Here is a 20,560-nt window from a genome sequence, read left to right as displayed (position 1 = left end):
TTGCCAAAATATCCAGTCATTCAACTCTCGGTTTGGTAGCATTTTGTGTTTTTTTATGCATTTGTTTAATATTGTTCTCCAAAATAAAAATGAAACAGTGCCTTTCATTGACACTCAACGTAAGCCCATCTCCACTCACCCCCCTGCGTGAGTAAAAAGAAACACCAATTTTATGAAGGCCTTCGAAAACGGGCTCTATCTCAGCCCATCCCCAGAAATTCCACAGAAAAATTGTGGTCGATTTCTATTGGTGCGGGGAAAGCAAGTCATCGGAAATTTTTCAAATGCAACTAACCTTGGTAATTTTTAGGGGATCTACCGATTTATGATTCAGAGAATTTGGCAAAATATCACTCATAGAATCAAATGCAAGTTTCCTCGGGTTTCCTCTATGTTTATTGTTTGAAAGCCTCCTTCCACTAGGGTACCGGCCCTGCTCGCTGCCCGCCTCCGAGGGCGTGTCCAGTCCCCCGAGCTGTTTGTCTCAGCCCACGACACATTTTTTTTCAGCAAAAATATCAGGGAGGGGATCATAATATACGCAAAAGAACCATGTATTCAAATGCAACTAACCTTGGTAATTTTTAGGGGATCTACCGGTTTATGATTCAGAGAATTTGGCAAAATATCACTCATAGAATCAAATGCAAGTTTCCTCGAGAAATCTGTTAGAATTCAGGCCAGGGAATGTATCTGAATTTAGCTCACTGAATCTACCGAAACCCTGGTCAGGAGCCTTGCTCAAGAAACCTGTCAAAACTTGTCCTAGGGAAGTTTTGAGAAGCTGAATCAGAGGGGGGGTCTTGTATTTTTCTCTGAGAGTCAACCGCAAAATGGCTGACAGAGTTTATTAAAATATGCAGCTGTCAACTGAATCAGGTCCTAGAATTAGTTTCAAGAATTCAGTATCTTTGAAATAAGGAAATTGATGTAGTTTTTGGTCAGCAAACTAGGATTGAAGGTAAATATATATATATATATATATATATATATATATATATATATATATATATATATATATATATATATATATATATATATATATATATATATATATATATATATATATATATATATATTACAAATGGTTAACCGCTATGTTGAAGTCGAATCATCTAGCCCTGATCAATTTCTTCGTTCTGTTCTCATGATTAAATAAAAAAACAATTTTTTTAACTGAAAGTAAGGAACGACGTTAAAACTTAAAACGAACAGAAATTATTCAGTATCTGAAAGGGCTGTCCCTCCTCAACGCCTCGCTCTTTACGCTAAAGTTTTTTATTGTTTAAAAAAATACAGTTGTGAAAAAGTCAAACTTTAGCATAAAGAGCGAGGCGTTGAGGAGGGGACAGCCCCTTTCAGATACGGAATAATTTCTGTTCGTTTTAAGTTTTAACGTCGTTCCCTACTTTCAGTTAAAAAAAACTTGTATTTTTTATTTAATTTTTGAACGTTTTTGAATTAATGCAGGTTTTGATATTGGCTCACCGTACATGAATATTTAAAACAAAATTTTCATATTAATTTTACTTTTGTTTGGTTAAATGGCTTTCTCGAAACTTATTTAATTTTAATTACGAACGTTTTTATTAGTAATAAATATACGTAACTTACGAATTAACTCACGTATCGAACTTCTATATTCATAGATTTTTAATACGTATATTAAGGGGTTCGCACCCTAATCAATACCTTGCTCTTTAAGCTAAAGTTCAAGTTTTGTTCCAATTCTTTAAAAATGACCCCTTAATCACAACGGCCGTTAATTAGAATAAATATCTCTTATGAAAGTACTAAAAAATCTTTGGCTTAAAGAGCGAGGTATTGAATAAGGGGTGAACCCAATCATATGCGTAATATTTTCTGTTTGTTTTAAGTTTTTATGTTGCTCCTTACTTTCAGTTGAAAAACTTTTTTTTTATTTAATTTCTTATCTAACAAGGCAAAACATGCCTCTCCAGGTGTTTTCCCCGATTTACATGTCCAAACATGCCTCTCAGCTAGCAACACTCCCCACGATGTTTTTCTAGGCAAAAAAATGCCTCCTACACATGTCCAAACATAGCTCCCCAGATCGTAGAAGTCCCCACGATGCCTTTCTAGGCAAAAAATACATCCCCAGGTGTTTTTCCTCCTATACATGTCCAAACATAGCTCCCCAGGTGATAGAACTCTCCCACGATGCTTTTCTGTTAAAAGCCATAGAGAACTTTTGGTACAGCGCCCCAAGCAAGTCATCTATGAAACCGTTCACAGTATTTTGTATCTGAAACCATATTCTAAAAATAATCTATTGCAAGACAGAAGATTCTCCATTTTTTGGCACTCGTTAGAATGATGCGTTACTCTCCCAATTTGATACACTCCAGGGGACATTTGCTTTCAAGATATTAATAGCGATAAAACGAAAATGGATCGTTTCTTTACGTGGGATATAAGATTTTACACTATCGCGACAATACGTCCCCCCTCCTAACATGCGATACTGGGGGAATAAGGTTTATATTAGGTGCAATTTTTAGGCATTATTGGGGCTTATAAAGGGGTAAAATATAAAGAATAATATGCGTAATTTAAGGAAAGGTGAGGGGAGAGGATTCCAAGGGAGGGGAGGCGTCTGTGGGGGGAAGAGGCCTGTTTTTTTTTGCTTGCCAGCTCACCACTGTTATATTTATAATTTTTCGTTACAAAAAGCAGTAATTTTCAAGTGTATATATATTGTTAGCATGCCTCCATCCACTAGGGTATCGGCCCTGCTCACTGCCCGCCTCCGAGAGCGTGCTCAGTCCCCCGAGCGGTTTGTCTCAGCCCAGGGCCCTATTTTTTACGAAAATATCAGGGAGGGGATCATAATATACGCAAAAAGAACCAGATATTATAGAAAATCAGGGCTCCTAGCATACAACCCAGTAGGGTAGGGGAGGGAGAGTGATATTAGATGCAAGTTTAAGACATATTAAGAGCTTTTAAGAAAATATCACTTTTTTCATTAAGATAAATTTGTGAATATTTAACAATATCCTAACAATAGGTTAAACCCTCCTACTAACATTCTTTTTCAGAGTGTGCCTTGACAATAGATGCAATATTTAGGCCCTATTATGGCTTATAAAGGAATAAAATATATAAACATTAGCATTCATAATTAAAGAAAAGATAAGGGGAAAGAACTCCAGGGAAGGAGGGGGCGTCTGCGAGGGGAGGAGGCCCTTTTTTCACTCGCCAGCTTACCACTGTTATATTTATAATTTTGTCGCTACAAAAAGTGGTAATTCTCAAGTGTATGTTTATTGTTTGAAAGCCTCCTTCCACTAGGGTACAGGCCCTGCTCGCTGCCCGCCTCCGAGGGCGTGTCCAGTCCCCCGAGCTGTTTGTCTCAGCCCACGACACATTTTTTTTCAGCAAAAATATCAGGGAGGGGATCATAATATACGCAAAAGAACCATGTATTCAAATGCAACTAACCTTGGTAATTTTTAGGGGATCTACCGGTTTATGATTCAGAGAATTTGGCAAAATATCACTCATAGAATCAAATGCAAGTTTCCTCGGGAAATCTGTTAGAATTCAGGCCAGGGAATGTATCTGAATTTAGCTCACTGAATCTACCGAAACCCTGGTCAGGAGCCTTGCTCAAGAAACCTGTCAAAACTTGTCCTAGGGAAGTTTTGAGAAGCTGAATCAGAGGGGGGGTCTTGTATTTTTCTCTGAGAGTCAACCGCAAAATGGCTGACAGAGTTTATTAAAATATGCAGCTGTCAACTGAATCAGGTCCTAGAATTAGTTTCAAGAATTCAGTATCTTTGAAATAAGGAAATTGATGTAGTTTTTGGTCAGCAAACTAGGATTGAAGGTAAATATATATATATATATATATATATATATATATATATATATATATATATATATATATATATATATATATATATATATATATATATATATATATATATATATATTACAAATGGTTAACCGCTATGTTGAAGTCGAATCATCTAGCCCTGATCAATTTCTTCGTTCTGTTCTCATGATTAAATAAAAAAAACAATTTTTTTAACTGAAAGTAAGGAACGACGTTAAAACTTAAAACGAACAGAAATTATTCAGTATCTGAAAGGGGCTGTCCCCTCCTCAACGCCTCGCTCTTTACGCTAAAGTTTTTCATTGTTTAAAAAAATAGAGTTGTGAAAAAGTCAAACTTTAGCATAAAGAGCGAGGCGTTGAGGAGGGGACAGCCCCTTTCAGATACGGAATAATTTCTGTTCATTTTAAGTTTTAACGTCGTTCCTTACTTTCAGTTAAAAAAAAATTGTGTTTTTTTATTTAAGTTTTGAATGTTTTCGAATTAATGCTGGTTTTGATTTTGGCTCACTGAACATGAATAATTACTACAAAATTTGCATCTTAATTTTACTTTTATTTGGATAAATGTCTTTCTCTAAAATTTTTTAATTTTATTTAATAACGTTTTTATTAGTAATAAATATATGTAACTTATGAATTAACTTACGTATCGAACTTCTATATTCATAGATTTTTAATACGCATATTAAGGGGTTCGCCCCCTAATCAATACCTTGCTCTTTAAGCTAAAGTTCGAATTTTGTTCAATTCTTCAAAAATGACCCCTTAACCACAACAGCCGTTAATTTGAATAAATAGCTCTTATGAAAGTACTAAAAAATCTTTGGCTTAAAGAGCGAGGTATTGACAAAGGGGTGAACCCAATCATATACTTAATATTTTCTGTTCGTTTTAAGTTTTGATGTTGCTCATTACTTTCAGTTGATAAACTTTTTTTTATTTAATTTCTAATCTTTTTCTTTAATAATGATGGGAAATCCGGCGCCCCCTTCATAGCAATGTCCCTTCCCCCATGAAAAATTCCTTTACGGAAAGATCCTCCCATATAAGCCCTGATCCCCCCCCCCACCTACCAAAAAAATCCCCCCTGAAAACGTCTTTATACTTCCCAATAACCAATGCTATATGTTAACATTAGGTAAAGCTCATAACTTTCAGCCCTCCCCCCGGGGACTTCGGGGGATTAAGTCATTCTAAAAGACATAATTTTCATAGTTTCGATCATGCTGAACAAAATGGCTATCTCAAAATTTTGGTCGGGTGACTTTGGGAAAAAAATGAGCGTGGAAGGGGGCCTAGTTGCCCTCCATTTTTTTGGTCACTTAAAAAGGGCTCTAGAACTTTTAATTTCCGTTCCAATGAGTCCTCCCACGATATTCTAGGACTACTGGGTCGATACGATCTCCCCTGGGAAAAAAAAAACAAACAAAAAAAAACAAATAAACACGCATCCGTGATCTTTGTTCTGGCGAATAATGCAAAATTCCACATTTTTGTAGATAGGTGCTTGAAACCTCTACAGTAGGGTTCTCTTATACGCTGAATATGATGGTGTGATTTTCATTAAGGTTCTATATCTTTTAGGGGGTCTATATTTGAAATCAGCATGAAAATCTGATTCTTTTGATGTATCTGTTGGTATCAAAATTCTGTTTTTAGAGTTTCGGCTACCATTGAGCCGGGTCGCTCCTTACTTACAGTTCGTTACCACGAACTGTTTGATTCAGGGTGAACTGAAAAGAATTGACCAACAAATCAATTTGGCTCCAACAATATTTAGAAAGTCAACATGGAGCCTCGGAAGACACAAGGAGTTTTGAATTATTCTTGGATGTAAACTGAGAGATGTGTGACCACTTTAGTGGAAATTTATAAGCTGGCTAAAACAAACCCTGTTCCTGTCATCACTAGGGAAATAATTTTTACGAAGATGAAGTTTGTTAAGGCTTCAACTACAGTGACTTATGTCTCGAAATCTAATATATTTTATCTAACACTGGTCTCATGGTCTGTTTAAAGGAAGAATGTGATATGAGCTGGTTTTTGGACAGGTGATAAATGCAACGAACAAAAATGTCTTGAGGAGTGGAAGGTCGATGACTTTTCAATTTTAAGTAACAAACTATAAAAGTCACTTTTCCGTTTGTTACCATATCTACAGACAAAGTCATAACAGAAATAATCCAGGAATTTTCAAAAATTTTGAAAAAAAATTGCAATAATACATAGAGAGATTTTGATTCTAACAATTATCTAAAGATCTCTAACAATTTTGACTAAATTCTGAAGCCCCCGCCCCCTAACAAGAGGAAGATATCCTACTAGCTTTGAAGCCTACTGGCATCTAGACCGTGAAAATCGGTATTCTCGAGTAGCATTTCTTGAAGAGATTTCATTGTCTCTAGAACAAAATTTCAAAAGAATCTCAGCCAAGGCCGTATCCAGAGGAGTTAAGGGGGTGTAACCCCCCCCCCCGCCGAAATGTTTGTCCAACTCCTAAGAACGTGACAAAAATGAAAATAAACAGATTTTTGATGTGTTTTTTAATCATTTTTTTTTGTCAGTGGTCAGCGGCGTCCGGGTTCAGTGTTGGGGGTCAGTAGCATGACTCTGTAAGTTAGCCAAAGTCGACCCAGCTCTAAGTGGGTATCTGGATAAATCTGGGGAAGGTAAATAGGAAGGGTTTTCGAAAGCACAGGATGGCCGGCCCCCAACCCCTCATTGCACTTGCTGACTGAAGGGCCACGAAACGAAGATCAGCCCGCCGGTTTGGACTTTAAGGGTCTAGTGCCGTCATACTTACTACTTTTTACTATATTCTACAGCCCGTTGTTGGCTTGGTGGCTTGGCTGACTCGCAACTCAGTCAAAGCTAGCTGTTGCTAGCTTTGGGGTGTTCGTGTAATCAGATCTCTATATGTTTTTGATGTATAATTAGAGGCATTGAAAGGGTCAGAGACCCCTCCCACAAGCAAAATCGTCTAAACCCATGTGCAAGTATTAAAAGAATGCTTCGCATACAGGTATGCTCAAATACCTTCAGTGTATTCTCATGCATGGGCGCCGGCAAGGGGGGTAGGTGGGGGCATGCCCCCCCTCCTGGAAATTTGGGACTATAAAGTAGTTATAAGGAAACCAAAGGAAAGAGCAGAGCAGGGAAAAACCATGGAAAAATGCGTGTTGCCCCATTGTTGGCTGCCTGCCTATAGATTTTGACCCATGATAAGGAAAACATAAGTTCTAATTTGTGACTGAGCAGCCCCTAACCAGTTTTCCACAAACATTTTTTCTATATGATTGGTTGGAGAAAAAAAAAACAAAAAAAAATACTTCATAGTAATGAATGGTAAGTAAGCAACGATCCTTGTCAATAACGAAAGTATAAGAGCCTAATTATTAATAACATTCAGTCAAAGAATCAGCTTTTTATGATGATCTTAAATATGTGTTTGTTTATTAGTAATTAGTGCAGTTACTAGAACATAAAAAAGTTCGTACTATTATAGAAACACAACGAAAACACCTTAGTATGTGGCAATTACAGTAAGAATATGCCGTCAACTTTTGCTTGCATAGCAAGAGTACCCTAGAGCTGATATATGAAGCCACTATAATCAGAAATGTTTCCCCTGAACCGATTGCTAAGAAGTACTATATTTTCCCCCTGAACGAATATGTTTTTTTGTTTTTATTATCATCTTTTTTTTGTTTCTAGGAGTGATTGTATCTATCTATTTGTCACTATGAAAAAGTTTTAGTTTTTTACTGTTATGAAGTATAAAGGTGTCCAATATACTGACTTTTAGCATTTAAAATTAAATCAAAAATATTGAATTAAAATTTTTAATTTGATTTTCTTAATCTCAGTTTTAATGTTTTAATTTGAACAAACTACTTTGATAGCATGGGTGCCCATAAGGGGGGGGGGGCAGGGTATGCCTGCCCCCCCCTGGCTGAAAGATGCTGCCTTATTCTTTATATTTTTGTTCTGAGATTTCTATTATATAGCATTAAAAGTTCCAATTAGACGAGGTTTCCCCCCCCCCTGGAATTCAGCTTATGGGCGTTCATGCTTGATAATGCGTTACTTTTTATAAACACTGAGTCTAAAGGTGTTAAATATTTCGGTGTTTGATAACCAGGTTCAAAAATGTCGATATTATTGAAAAATATACGTCCAACGCTTCGGCATTGCTCAACAGAACTAAATGCTGGGAGTCATGGGCGCCAATAAGCTGAATTCCAGGGGGGGGGGGCAAACTTCGTCTAATTGGCACTTTTAATGCTATATAATAGAAACCTCAGAACAAAAATATCAAAATAAGGCAGCATCATTCAGCCAGGGGGGAGGCGGGTGCCCCCGCTGCCCCCCCCCTTATGGGCGCCCATGCTGGGAGTTTATATTCTAGTTTTTGTAAGAGTAGTGACGCCATAATACATTCAAGGACATGCCCTCCCCTTCGAATCCCGATCATGAAACTTTTTTTTACTTGTAACATAGGGAAATTAAAATATGTTTGATGGTTATGGTGTTTGTTGATGTTTGATGGTTATGTTGGTTATGTTGATGTTTGATGGTTATGAGTGCTGGTTGTTGTTTGTTGGTTATGTTGGTTATGTTATGTTGGTGATGTTTAATGGTTATATTGTTTGATGTTGTTTGATGGTTGTTGGTTTTTCGTTGATGTGATTTGATGATTATGTTGTTTTTTGGTTATGTTTATGTTTGATGGTTATGAATGTTGGTTTCTGTTTGATGGTTATGTTGTTTGTTGTTTTTTTGATGTTGATGATATTTGATGGTTATATTGTTTGATGGTTATGTTATGTTTGCTGTTTGTTGGTTATGTTGGTTATATTTGTTGGTTATGTTTGTTGGTTATGTTTCTTGGTTATGTTGATGTTGTTTGATGGCTATGTTATGTTGATGTTTGTTGGTTGTTGGTTATGTTTGATGGTTATGTTATGTTGATGTTTTTTGATGTTTGCTGGTTGTTGGTTATGTTTGATGGTTATGTTGTTTGATGGTTATGTTGTCTCTTCTTGATGTTGTTTGATGTTTGTTGTTTGATGGTTATGTTTCTTGGTTATGTTTGATGTTTGTTGGTTATGTTGGTTATGTTTCTTGGTTATGTTTGATATTTGTTGGTTATGTTGGTTATGTTTGATGCTTATGTGATTTGTTGGTTATCTTGGTTATGTTGTTTGATGTTTATTGGTTATGTGATTTGTTGGTTGTTGGTTATGTGATTTGATGGTTATGTTGTCTGTTATGTTTGCAGGACGTGTTTGAAATAAATGGTGTTACTAGGCAAAGTTCCCACGTTGTTTCTAGGCAAAATCATGTCTAGACACGTGCCAGGGTGTTAGAAGTCCCCTGCGATATTTTTCTAGACAAAAACATGCCTCTCCGGGTGTTTTTCCTTCTATACATGTCCAAACATAGCTCCCCAGATGGTTGAACTCTCCCACTATGCTTTTCCAGGCAAAACATGCCTCTCCAGGTGTTTTCCCCGATTTACATGTCCAAACATGCCTCTCAGCTAGCAACACTCCCCACGATGTTTTTCTAGGCAAAAAAATGCCTCCTACACATGTCCAAACATAGCTCCCCAGATCGTAGAAGTCCCCAACGATGCCTTTCTAGGCAAAAACATACCTCTCCAGGTGTTTTTCCTCCTATACATGTCCAAACATAGCTCCCCAGGTGGTAGAACTCCCCCACGATGCCTTTCTGTTAAAAGCCATAGAGAACTTTTGGTACAGCGCCCCAAGCAAGTCGTCCATGAAACCATTCACAGTATTTTGTATCAGGAACCATATTCTAAAATGAACCCATTGTATGACAGCTAAGATTCCTCATTTTTTGGCACTCATTAGAATGAAGCATTACACTCCCAATTTGATACACTCCAGGGGACATTTGCTCTCAAGATATTAATAACGATAAAACGAAAATTTATCGTTTCTTTGCGTAGGATATAAGATTTTACACTATCGCGACAATACGTCCCCCCTCCTAACATGCGATACTGGGGGAATAAGGTTTATATTAGGTGCAATTTTTAGGCATTATTGGGGATTATAAAGGGGTAAAATATAAAGAATAATATGCGTAATTTAAGGAAAGGTGAGGGGAGAGGATTCCAAGGGAGGGGAGGCGTCTGTGGGGTGAAGAGGCCTGTTTTTTTTTGCTTGCCAGCTCACCACTGTTATATTTATAATTTTTCGTTACAAAAAGCGGTAATTTTCAAGTGTATATATATTGTTAGCATGCCTCCTTCCACTAGGGTATCGGCCCTGCTCACTGCCTGCCTCCGAGAGCGTGCTCAGTCCCCCGAGCGGTTTGTCACAGCCCAGGGCCCTATTTTTTACAAAAATATCAGGGAGGGGATCATAATATACGCAAAAAGAACCAGATATTATAGAAAATCAGGGCTCCTAGCATACAACCCAGTAGGGTAGGGGAGGGAGAGTGATATTAGATGCAAGTTTAAGACATATTAAGAGCTTTTAAGAAAATATCCCTTTTTTTATTAAGATAAATTTATGAATATTTAACAATATCTTAACAATAGGCTCAACCATCCTAGTAACATTCTTTTTCAGAGTGCGCCTTGATAATAGGCGTAATTTTTAGGCCCTATTTTGGCTTATAAAGGAATCAAGTATATAAACATTACCATGCGTAATTAAAGGAAAGATGAGGGGAGAGAGCTCCAGGGAAGGAGGGGGCGTCTGCGAGGGGAGGAGGCCCTTTTTTCACTCGCCAGCTCACCACTGTTATATTTATAATTTTGTCGCTACAAAAAGTGGTAATTCTCAAGTGTATGTTTATTGTTTGAAAGCCTCCTTCCACTAGGGTACCGGCCCTGCTCGCTGCCCGCCTCCGAGGGCGTGTCCAGTCCCCCGAGCTGTTTGTCTCAGCCCACGACACATTTTTTTTCAGCAAAAATATCAGGGAGGGGATCATAATATACGCAAAAGAACCATGTATTATAGAAAATCAGGGCTCCTAGCATACATCCCCGGAGGGTAGGGAAGGGAGAATGATATTAGATGCAAATTTAAGACATATTAAGAGTTTTTAAGGAAATATCCCTATTTTCATTAAGATAAATTTATGAATATTTAACAATATCTTAACAATAGGCTCAACCCTCCTAGTAACATTCATTTTTAGAGGGTGCCTTGACAGTGGATGCAATTTTTAGGCATTATTGTGGCTTATAAAAGAATAAAATATAACATGCGTAATTTAAGGAAAGATAAGGGGAAAGGACTCCAGGGGAGGGGAGCCGTCTGTGGGGGGAAGAGGCCTGTTTTTTCGCTCGCCAGCTCACCACTGTTATATTTATAATTTTTTTCGTTACAAAAAGGGGCAATTTTCAAGTTTATATATATTGTTAGCTTGCCTCTGTCCACTAGGGCAGCGGTCCTGCTCACTGCCCGCCTCCGAGGGCGTGTCCAGTCCCCCCGAATGGTTTGTCTCTGCCCAGGGCACATTCTTTTTTTAAAAAATATCAGGGAGGGGATCATAATATACGCAAAAAAAAGAACCGTGTATTATAGAAAATCAGGGCTCCTAGCATACAACCCAGTAGGGTAGGGGTTGGAGAGTGATATTAGATGCAAATTTAAGACATATTAAGAGCTTTTAAGGAAATACACCTTTTTCATTAAGATAAATTTGTGAATATTTAACAATATCCTAACAATAGGTTCAACCCTCCTAGTAGCATTCATTTTCAGAGGGCGCCTTGATAATAGGCGTAATTTTTAGGCCTTATTATGGCTTATAAAAGAATCAAGTATATAAACATTAGCATGCATAATTTAAGGAAAGATAAGGGGAAAGAACTCCAGGGGAGGAGGGGGCGTCTGCGAGGGGAGGAGACCCTTTTTCCGCTCGCTAGCTCACCACTGTTATATTTATAATTTTTTCGCTACAGAAAGTGGTAATTTTCAAGTGTATATTTATTGTTAGCATGCCTCCTTCCACTAGGGTACCGGCCCTGCTCGCTGGCCGCCTCCGAGGGCGTGTCCAGTCCCCCGAGCTGTTTGTCTCAGCCCAGGACACATTTTTTTCAGCAAAAATATCAGGGAGGGGATCATAATAGACGCAAAAGAACCATGTATTATAGAAAATCAGGGCTCCTAGCATACAACCCCGGAGGGTAGGGAAGGGAGAATGATATTAGATGCAAATTTAAGACATATTAAGAGTTTTTAAGGAAATATCCCTATTTTCATTAAGATAAATTTATGAATATTTAACAATATCTTAACAATAGTTTCAACCCTCCTAGTAACATTCATTTTCAGAGGGTGCCTTGATAATAGACGTAATTTTTAGGCATTATTATGGCTTATAAAATGATAAAATATATAAACAATAGCATGCGTAATTTAAGGAAAGATAAGGGGAGAGGACTCCAGGGGAGGAGAGGGCATCTGCGAGGGGAGGAGGCCGGTGATCGCCAGATCACCACTGTTATATTTATAATTTTTTCACTACAAAAAGTGGTAATTTTCAAGTGTATATTTATTGTTAGCATGCCTTCTTCCACTAGGGTACCGGACCTACTCACTGCCCACCTCCGAGGGCTTGTCCAGTCCCCCAAACAGTTTGTCTTAGCCCAGGGCATATTTTTTTTCAGCAAAAATATCAGGGAGGGGATCATAATATACGCAGAAAGAACCATGTATTATAGAAAATCAGGGCTCCTAGCGTACAACCCCGATGGGTAGAGGAGGAGAGTGATATTAGATATAAATTTAAGAAATATTAAGGGCTTTTAAGGAAATATCTCTTTTTTCATTAAGATAAATTTATGAATATTTAACAATATCCTAACAATAGGTTCAACCATCCTAGTAGCATTCATTTTCAGAGGGCGCCTTGATAATAGCGCGTAATTTTTAGGCATTATTGTGGCTTATAAAAGAATAAAATATATAAACAATAGCATGTGTAATTTAAGGAAAGACGAAGGAAGAAGGCTCCAGGGGATGAGGGGGTGTCAGTGAGGGGAGGAGACCCGTTTTTTGCTCGCTAGCTCACCACTGTTATATTTATAATTTTTTCGCTACAGAAAGTGGTAATTTTCAAGTGTATATTTATTGTTAGCATGCCTCCCTCCACTAGGGTACCGGCCCTGCTCGCTGGCCGCCTCCGAGGAACTGTCCAGTGCCCTTGAACGGTTTGTCTCAGCCCAGGGCACATTTTGTTTTCAGCAAAAATATCAAAATGTGCAAAGGAGGGGAAATTCTTGTTTCCACCTATCCCGCGCACTACGGGGGAGTTTCGTCGGTGTCTACTCATTTAGAGGGCCAAATCCGGGCTTCAGTTAGGCGATAAAGGAGGTTAAAAAATGGTCTTGCTCGAGATAACTTAAAAAGCAGTAATAATTAGGAAGCTATCATACAATTTCTAGGACATGCCCGCCTCTAATATCACACCATCCCTTTTTCTAGTACACACCAGCTAAGATTAACATCCCTGGCAGGCCCAGCCAAAATTCCAAACGTTCTATTGTTTCTTCAGTATTACCAAGATTCACATCCATTTTTCGCGTATTGTTTTTCTGGAAGACTCCCAGGATTTCCATGGGCAAGTCTAATGTGTATGATGCCAATGTATCTCACAAGCTAGACTAAAAAGACCCCGTGGTGCTCCAGCATGGCATACACAGACACGGCTGCTGCGTATTAGCGGCGGTACACATCTTAAGCAAAGATACCTAATGAGAGAGGATGGAAAATCACCTTGTGAGAAGATTAGATGCCCAAACCGTTAAAAAGTATACTTATAGTCCAGAGTGGAATAGGGCTGCCACACTCTTTTCAAACTGACACCCCCCCTCCCACCCCCCCCCCCCCCCGTCATCCATGTGGTACCAACACTCACCTCCTAGGACATTTTCAACCCTTTTCGCTCTGAAAATAAACTTCTGGAATCACACTAAACAATATATTTTTTTTAAACAGAGAAGTCACCCTCCCTTTCTTTACTGCTGGTTGATACTCTAAGCGTTTCACCTCACAATGCCAGACTATTACTTCCCCCTACAACAACCCTCTGTCATCGCCCCATCCCCCCAAAAACGCATTTCAGACATTTCTGATTAAAAGTTTTACTTCAAGTCATTCATTCGGGTTTTCACAAAGAATTCACGCCACAGTACCACACTATAACTGCTCTCTAGCACCCTTCGGTCATCGACACATCCCCCCCCCCCAAAAAAAAACACTTGTCAGAAGTTTCTTATTAAAAGTTTTACTTCAAATCATTCATTCGGGTTTTCGCAAGCAATTAACGCCACAGAATATTTAAAACACTTCTCGGGCTTTCGTTGTCTTGGTAATGATTTTATAGGTTGACCATGATTTCTACACTTTACCCTTGATTTCTACGGTGGTCTTAATTTCTAGGGTTAACCATGGTTTCTATAGTTTGCTTTTGTTTTTTTGTTGTTTTTTGTATAAAATTGTAAGGGTTTCGATGTTTTGCTAATGCTTGCATAGAAGTTGACCATGATTTCTACACTTTGATCACAATTTCGATTTTTCTTGGAATACACTACCTTTCTGGGCTTTAATATTTCGTAGCGATAAGAAACATTCGTTTCTCACTTGATGCATTGTAAGAACGTCAGGGAATATGATTTTTTTTACCTGAGACACCAAGCATTCTTGGGTTTAATGTGTCTTGACAATAAGCAATAATCACGTTTTGCTATCCCTATGACACCAATCATCATCAGTTTAAACGTCTTCTAACATTTGAAACACACACACGCAAACATAAAAAAAAAACACACGCACAAACACGCACACACACAGACACACACAGGAACACAAAACACACACAAGCAAAAACACGCACACACACAAACACACACACACAAAAACACAAAAAACACACAAACACAAACACACACACAAACAAAAACACACACACACAACCAAAAACCCACACGAACACAAAACACACACACAAAAAGTCACACACACAAACACAAACACAAACAAAACACACACACACACAAAAACACACACACACACACACACGAGAACAAAAAACACACAAACACAAAAAAAAAAACATATATACAAAAACACCCACACACACACACAAAAAAACACACACGAACACAAAACACACACACAAAAAGACACGAACACAAAACACACAACACACACACACACACACACACACACACACACACACACACACACACACACACACACATACACAAACACACACACACACAAGACAAACAGCGCTTGAGCTGTCTGTGCAGCTCTGTCATTTCTTTTTTCGACCACTCTCTTTTGTCTTCGTTCACCAACCTTTCACAGGGCTTTAGCGGTAATCCAGTGCCTTTCTTTGATTTTTGTCCGGCCTAGGATCTCATCGGCAATGTCTCTCATCATTTTTTTTTTTTTAGGTTCTCCCATCTCTTACTTCTCCATGATCGGTACTGATCTTCAAGAAGCAGTCACGCTTGCGTAAGACCGTTCGGAATGGAGGCAAAGAGTCTCATCTCTCTCTACACTGGACCACCAGCAAGAGCCTTAAGTCATCTCTTACTGGTCTTTAGATTGTCATCAGAACTGAGGGCTTCAAATCGGCTCGAAAGCTCTGAGTTTTGGGCAGGTCAAACTTCTTTATCCTGGTGATTGCTAATGTTGAAGCGGACCTTAGGTCTGCTTTATCTCAAAGCTAAAAGATATAGCATATAGTTTGCAGCAACACGGCTGTGGTTAAGCCCAAACTGCGCGCATGTACTTGCGCCATTGTAAGGGCAAAAGTTATGTACAGAGATTTTCCAACACTTGCACGCGGGAGTAAATTTATTTGGGTCTTAGTATCGTCAGAAGGCCAAATTAAAGGGTGGATAGGCTTGTCTTGAAATATGGTATTGGTGATAACAAAGCGATTTATTAAGGCGTAGTTAACCAACCTTTGCATATTTTTGTATCTGTGGCATTGTCCAAATTTTCCCAGGACTTGTCTTGCGATCTGGTCAGACGAACTAATTCTTACTGAAACATTTGCAGGGCTCCCTTTGGTCTGATACTGGCAAATCTAGAGGAGAGTGGTTCCCATTTCAAGAGATCACCTGTGGTTCTTTAGCTTCTGATGAAGCCAATTCTATGGAGTCCCAAATTATCATCCACACCGCAACAAAAAAATGAATTACCGTAGTTTTTCTGGAGCTATAATAACTATGCAACTAGAATAAAAAATTCTGGTCTCGGAGGAGCACAATATGTCTTTGTTATGCTTTTGCCTCTCATGGACAAGGAGAAATTATTTACCATCTTACTTAACAAGTCTCATATTCCAGCTTCCAGCATTTATTCTAGATTTGCATGTTCAGTGGCTGTAGGAGTTTTTTTTTAGTTTTATGGCTTGAAAAACACTAATTGACTCAACCGCCATATTGAAAGTCGCGTTTCCTACCGAGAAGGCCGTAACATGTTTGGCTGGTTTTTTCACCTAGATCCTTAGTTTTACGGCTTACCATGATTGCGTTGGCCACCACCTCGCTCAGGGTGAAGCTTAGTGACCTAGTAATGTTTAAACCCTTCCATCGCTTTGAGGGGCGCTGACGGATTTCTTCCGCTGTCCAGGGACGGAAGTTTGAGGCTTATTGCCTGTATCCTCTATCACAGGTATTGAAGTATACTAGCATATCCTGTCTATGATTCCTACCTGGAATCGAAGGGGATTAAGGGATAGGAAGACGGGGACACAATGTCCTTGCAAAAGCTTGATAATTAATTAGTTGTGAGCCACCAATTGTTTATGAGATATATTATAAATTAGGTATAAAATTTTATTTTTACATTATTTTATATCGCAGTAATCTTTCTAACGAACATGTTGAGCAATTTATTTCATTAGCAGCAGGCATAGAAAGAAAAAACAAATAGAGGTAAGGTTTTTACCAGTTTCCACAAACATATTCCATTCTAAAAATCCCAAGAGACAAAACTCAAACTTTTTTGTATGCCCAAATTTACATAGGAATTAAAAGAAAGATGAAAACATTTTAATTCTAATAATCCGAGATAGGAAAATTTCACAAGAGAATTAAAAGCATTTCTTCAAAAAATACACATAGCGATCATCATAGTCTGTAATTTGGCTCATACTGAACTACAGTAGGATCATAGGACGCCAGAAGAATCTGAATTTGGAGGATCGCGAATGTTTCTATTTATTGAAGAAAAGAAAAAGCTAAGGAAGCCTCTTCTCTAGGGTTGAAATAAGGGGAGCCTGAGCTTCATCTTGTTAATACAGAATGTAAGTATGATTCTGGACAAGAAGTCTTGGTAAAATTCTAGGCTATGGGCTTTTTTCTATTTTGGAAAGTGGTTCAGTTAGGAAAAATGAAACTCTCAGGGATGGATCTACAGACTAAAGTATGTTCAGGGAGGTATTTTGAAGCACCTATCTCCACTCCTCCCTCTAAAGGGCACTGACTTTTAAAAATCTTTGTTTTGTAACAGTGCAACCTTGCAAAATAGATCTTCTGATTAAATAAAGCACAAGAAAGTAGGTACTTCTATGATTTATGCCTACTGCCCTAGGTGTTCATACATTAATGGGTAAAATTCTACTTTAGCTAGCCTAATTTTGTCTATCTTGGGAAGGGGCTAGGTTAGGAAAATGACAATTTCAGGGATGGGTCTAGCCTACAGGCTAAAGTATATCCTGGTAAAATATTTTGAATTACCTATAGCTCCACTCATTCCCCCTCTAAGGGATCCTGACCTTTGACAACCTTAAAAAAATCTGTGTGTTATAAAAGTGAAACTGGTAAAAGTTAGAATTGGTACACCTGATAAGGAGACATGTTAAGAAAACAATTCTTTAAAATAGCCTATGTATAATGATCCTAGTTAACATATTATCCAAGGGGAGAACCTTTATCATCAAGTCTTTCTTCTTTTTTCCTTCTTTTTCCAACTTAAAACAAAAAAATTACAGTTTTCTCCATGCTAGAAATGCAATGCATAAATCTTTTGAAATTGCCACTATAAATTACCAAATAAATTGGTCTATAGATAGCATTCATCCCAGTCATTGTCAATTCTGTTTTTTTTTAATGAGCAGTGGCAAAAATACAAAATATTAATACAACCTAAATTCAATTCAAAATCAATGGACTTGGCCAGGAACTTGCTTGTTGAACTGGGCTGGGATGAGCACTATCTATAAAACGATTTATACCAGCAATTTCAAAAGATTTATGCATTGCATTTCTGAGAGAATTGTATAGAATGTATAGAATTGTATAGAATGGGTAGAGAGAATTGTAAATTTTTTCTTTTAAGTTGGAAAAAAAAAGGAAAACAGAGAAAAGACTTAATGATAAAGGTGCTCCCCTTGGATAATATGTTAACTAGGATCATTATACATATTTTAAAGTGACAATTGTTTTCTTAACATGTCTCCTTATCAGGAGTACCAATTCTAAATTTTTACTGTGAAACCTTGCAAAATAGATCTTCTGCTTAAATGAAGTACAACAAAATTATTTTCAGCTTCACAACTTTGCTCAATTACAATTCATAAGGTTTTAAAGATATGCAAATCCATTTTCTAAATTTTGAAACAAAACATTGATATGGCTTAAAATTCTACTCAAATAACATGAATTGCTTTTTCAGAACTAAAGCCAGAGAATAAGAAACTGATATCTGAAAATTAAGGTAAAATGTTGTTTTGTCAAAATTTCAATAAGGGAGAGTGTTGTATCTTTGACAATTTTTTGAAAAAATTGTTTTAATGACAATTGTTTTTCAATATGGAATGATTTATTAGATTTCTGACAAACTTTAGTTCTTAAGACACACATTTAATCTCTGGAACATATGTTGCAGTAATATTTTAGAGTAAAATAAGGTCACAAAAATATATGTCAACTGGTCAGAGGTACAACATAGGTCATGTACCTTTGCCCACTCTATGTTGTACCTTTGGCTACTTTCATAAATAAGTAATAAAACAAACAGGAACACATTTTTTACTTGTTCCTGAGTAAATATCAACTATTAAATATTGACAAATCAATTTCAATTTACAGATGTTCCATTTGAAAATCAGCCCCACAGGTTTTTACTGGAACTCAAAGTTTCAATAAAATATCTTATTGATCAATGTGAAACTCCTTCTAATCAGTCCTTACAAATCAAAAGAAGTTGGTATCACCTAGTTTCTTTAGATATTTAATTTTCAAATAACTTCTGCTACAAAATGTTTCACATTCCTTTTGCCAGCCAACTTTACAACAAAAAATCACCTATAGAAATTTCATTTCTTTCAAAATTGTCTTGATCTTCCAAATCAGCCAAGCCTGCAAAATCTGTGTCTTCATCCATCACTAAATCAGTATCTGAGTCAGAATCACATGTTGAATCAACCTAAAATAAATGTTTCACTGTTTTTTTGTTTTTTTCTCTCCTACCTGACTCACTTTTTTCTTTTTCCTATTCTGTTTCTCAATTTCTTCCTTTCCCAGAGAGTCAGTAGATATTCTTGACTTACCTCTCTGCCTCACTTTGGTGACATCTTTCCTAGGTCCTGCATTTGGATGAGGTCTAATCAATGATGATGAAATCACTTGAGTAGCATTCTTGGATGAAAAATCAGTGGCTTCTATGGTTTTCTCACCATTCTGATTCAAATTTTTAGCAACATGTGGTCAGTCTGTTACAGCTGAAGATGAAAATTCATCTTCCATGAAAATGTTTTCATTGAGTGGCACTAATACAGCTACTGTAAAGCCATTTACAATGTTAGTCAGACAAAAGGCCTTTGGATATGCCAATCCAACTAAAGAAGTGACATAGTATATTGTGGTAGGCTTGCCAGAATTACCTGGTGTCAACATCCAATCATTTACTGCAACATTATAAAAGGTGTTGAAAAGTCCAAAAACAGACCTTTCTAGTGGCTGTATTTTATGACTGGTATGGGGATGAAAATGTTAATAAATGTATCCCAGAAGATTTTGTCAAAGTGATTGCTGGTATGGTCACATGACTCTTGTGGTTATCCTTCAGAAGAATTACTGGTGTAGCAGCTGGCTTAATGAAGTGTTCCAGAAACTCCAAAAATAATTTTTTATTGGACTACCCTGACTGATTTGCTGCCCCAATAGTGCATGATGGTGTACTTATCAACATATCTTTAAAATTGACCCTGGAAAATATCAGCATTGATGGAATGTAGATGCCAGCAACATTTATGGTGCAAAAACCCCTTCAAGGTTTTTTTTTCTGAGTGATGTCTTGGATCTGAGTTAAATGTCTGTGCTGATTTGTTTCAAGGTCATCTAGGCTGCTCACACAAAATAGAAGGAGAAAGGGGGGCATTCTAAATAATAATCGTCTAAATGATGCTAAATAATTCACATTTTTTTACTTACTAATGCTTTTTTTTTCGTCATATAATAACATGTTGTACCATTGACCAGTCAAAGGTACACTATTTATTGCAGTCAAAGGTACAACACACAACCATTATTTATTAAATGCATTCATTCAGTTATAGGTTACAAATCTAAGATTCAAGTACTATGGTTTTTATTTACTCCAAAGATACAACTGCAATATAAAATAGTGAAAAGTAAATCATTATTAATATAAAAAAGAGTATAATAGGCCTAAAGAAATCA

At 37.4% G+C, this 20,560-nt stretch overlaps 1 protein-coding gene across 1 annotated transcript in view; it reads left to right on the top strand.

The window, feature by feature from the left end:
* The first annotated feature begins 17,063 nt into the window (after positions 1-17,063).
* Positions 17,064-20,560, top strand: part of LOC148942151 (uncharacterized) — a 37,080-nt gene continuing 33,583 nt past the window's right edge. Inside the window, exon 1 of the mRNA XM_089103776.1 lies at positions 17,064-17,181. Within this exon, the coding sequence (XP_088959902.1) occupies positions 17,180-17,181 (2 nt within the window). The 5' untranslated portion in view covers positions 17,064-17,179. The remainder of the gene's footprint in view (positions 17,182-20,560) is intronic.

The sequence above is a fragment of the Artemia sp. Qi Xiang Cuo genome, chromosome 17, assembly GCF_049724085.1.
Source record: "Artemia sp. Qi Xiang Cuo chromosome 17, ASM4972408v1, whole genome shotgun sequence".
Lineage (NCBI taxonomy): Eukaryota > Metazoa > Arthropoda > Branchiopoda > Anostraca > Artemiidae > Artemia > Artemia sp. Qi Xiang Cuo.
This window is presented reverse-complemented; position numbering and strand designations above follow the sequence as displayed.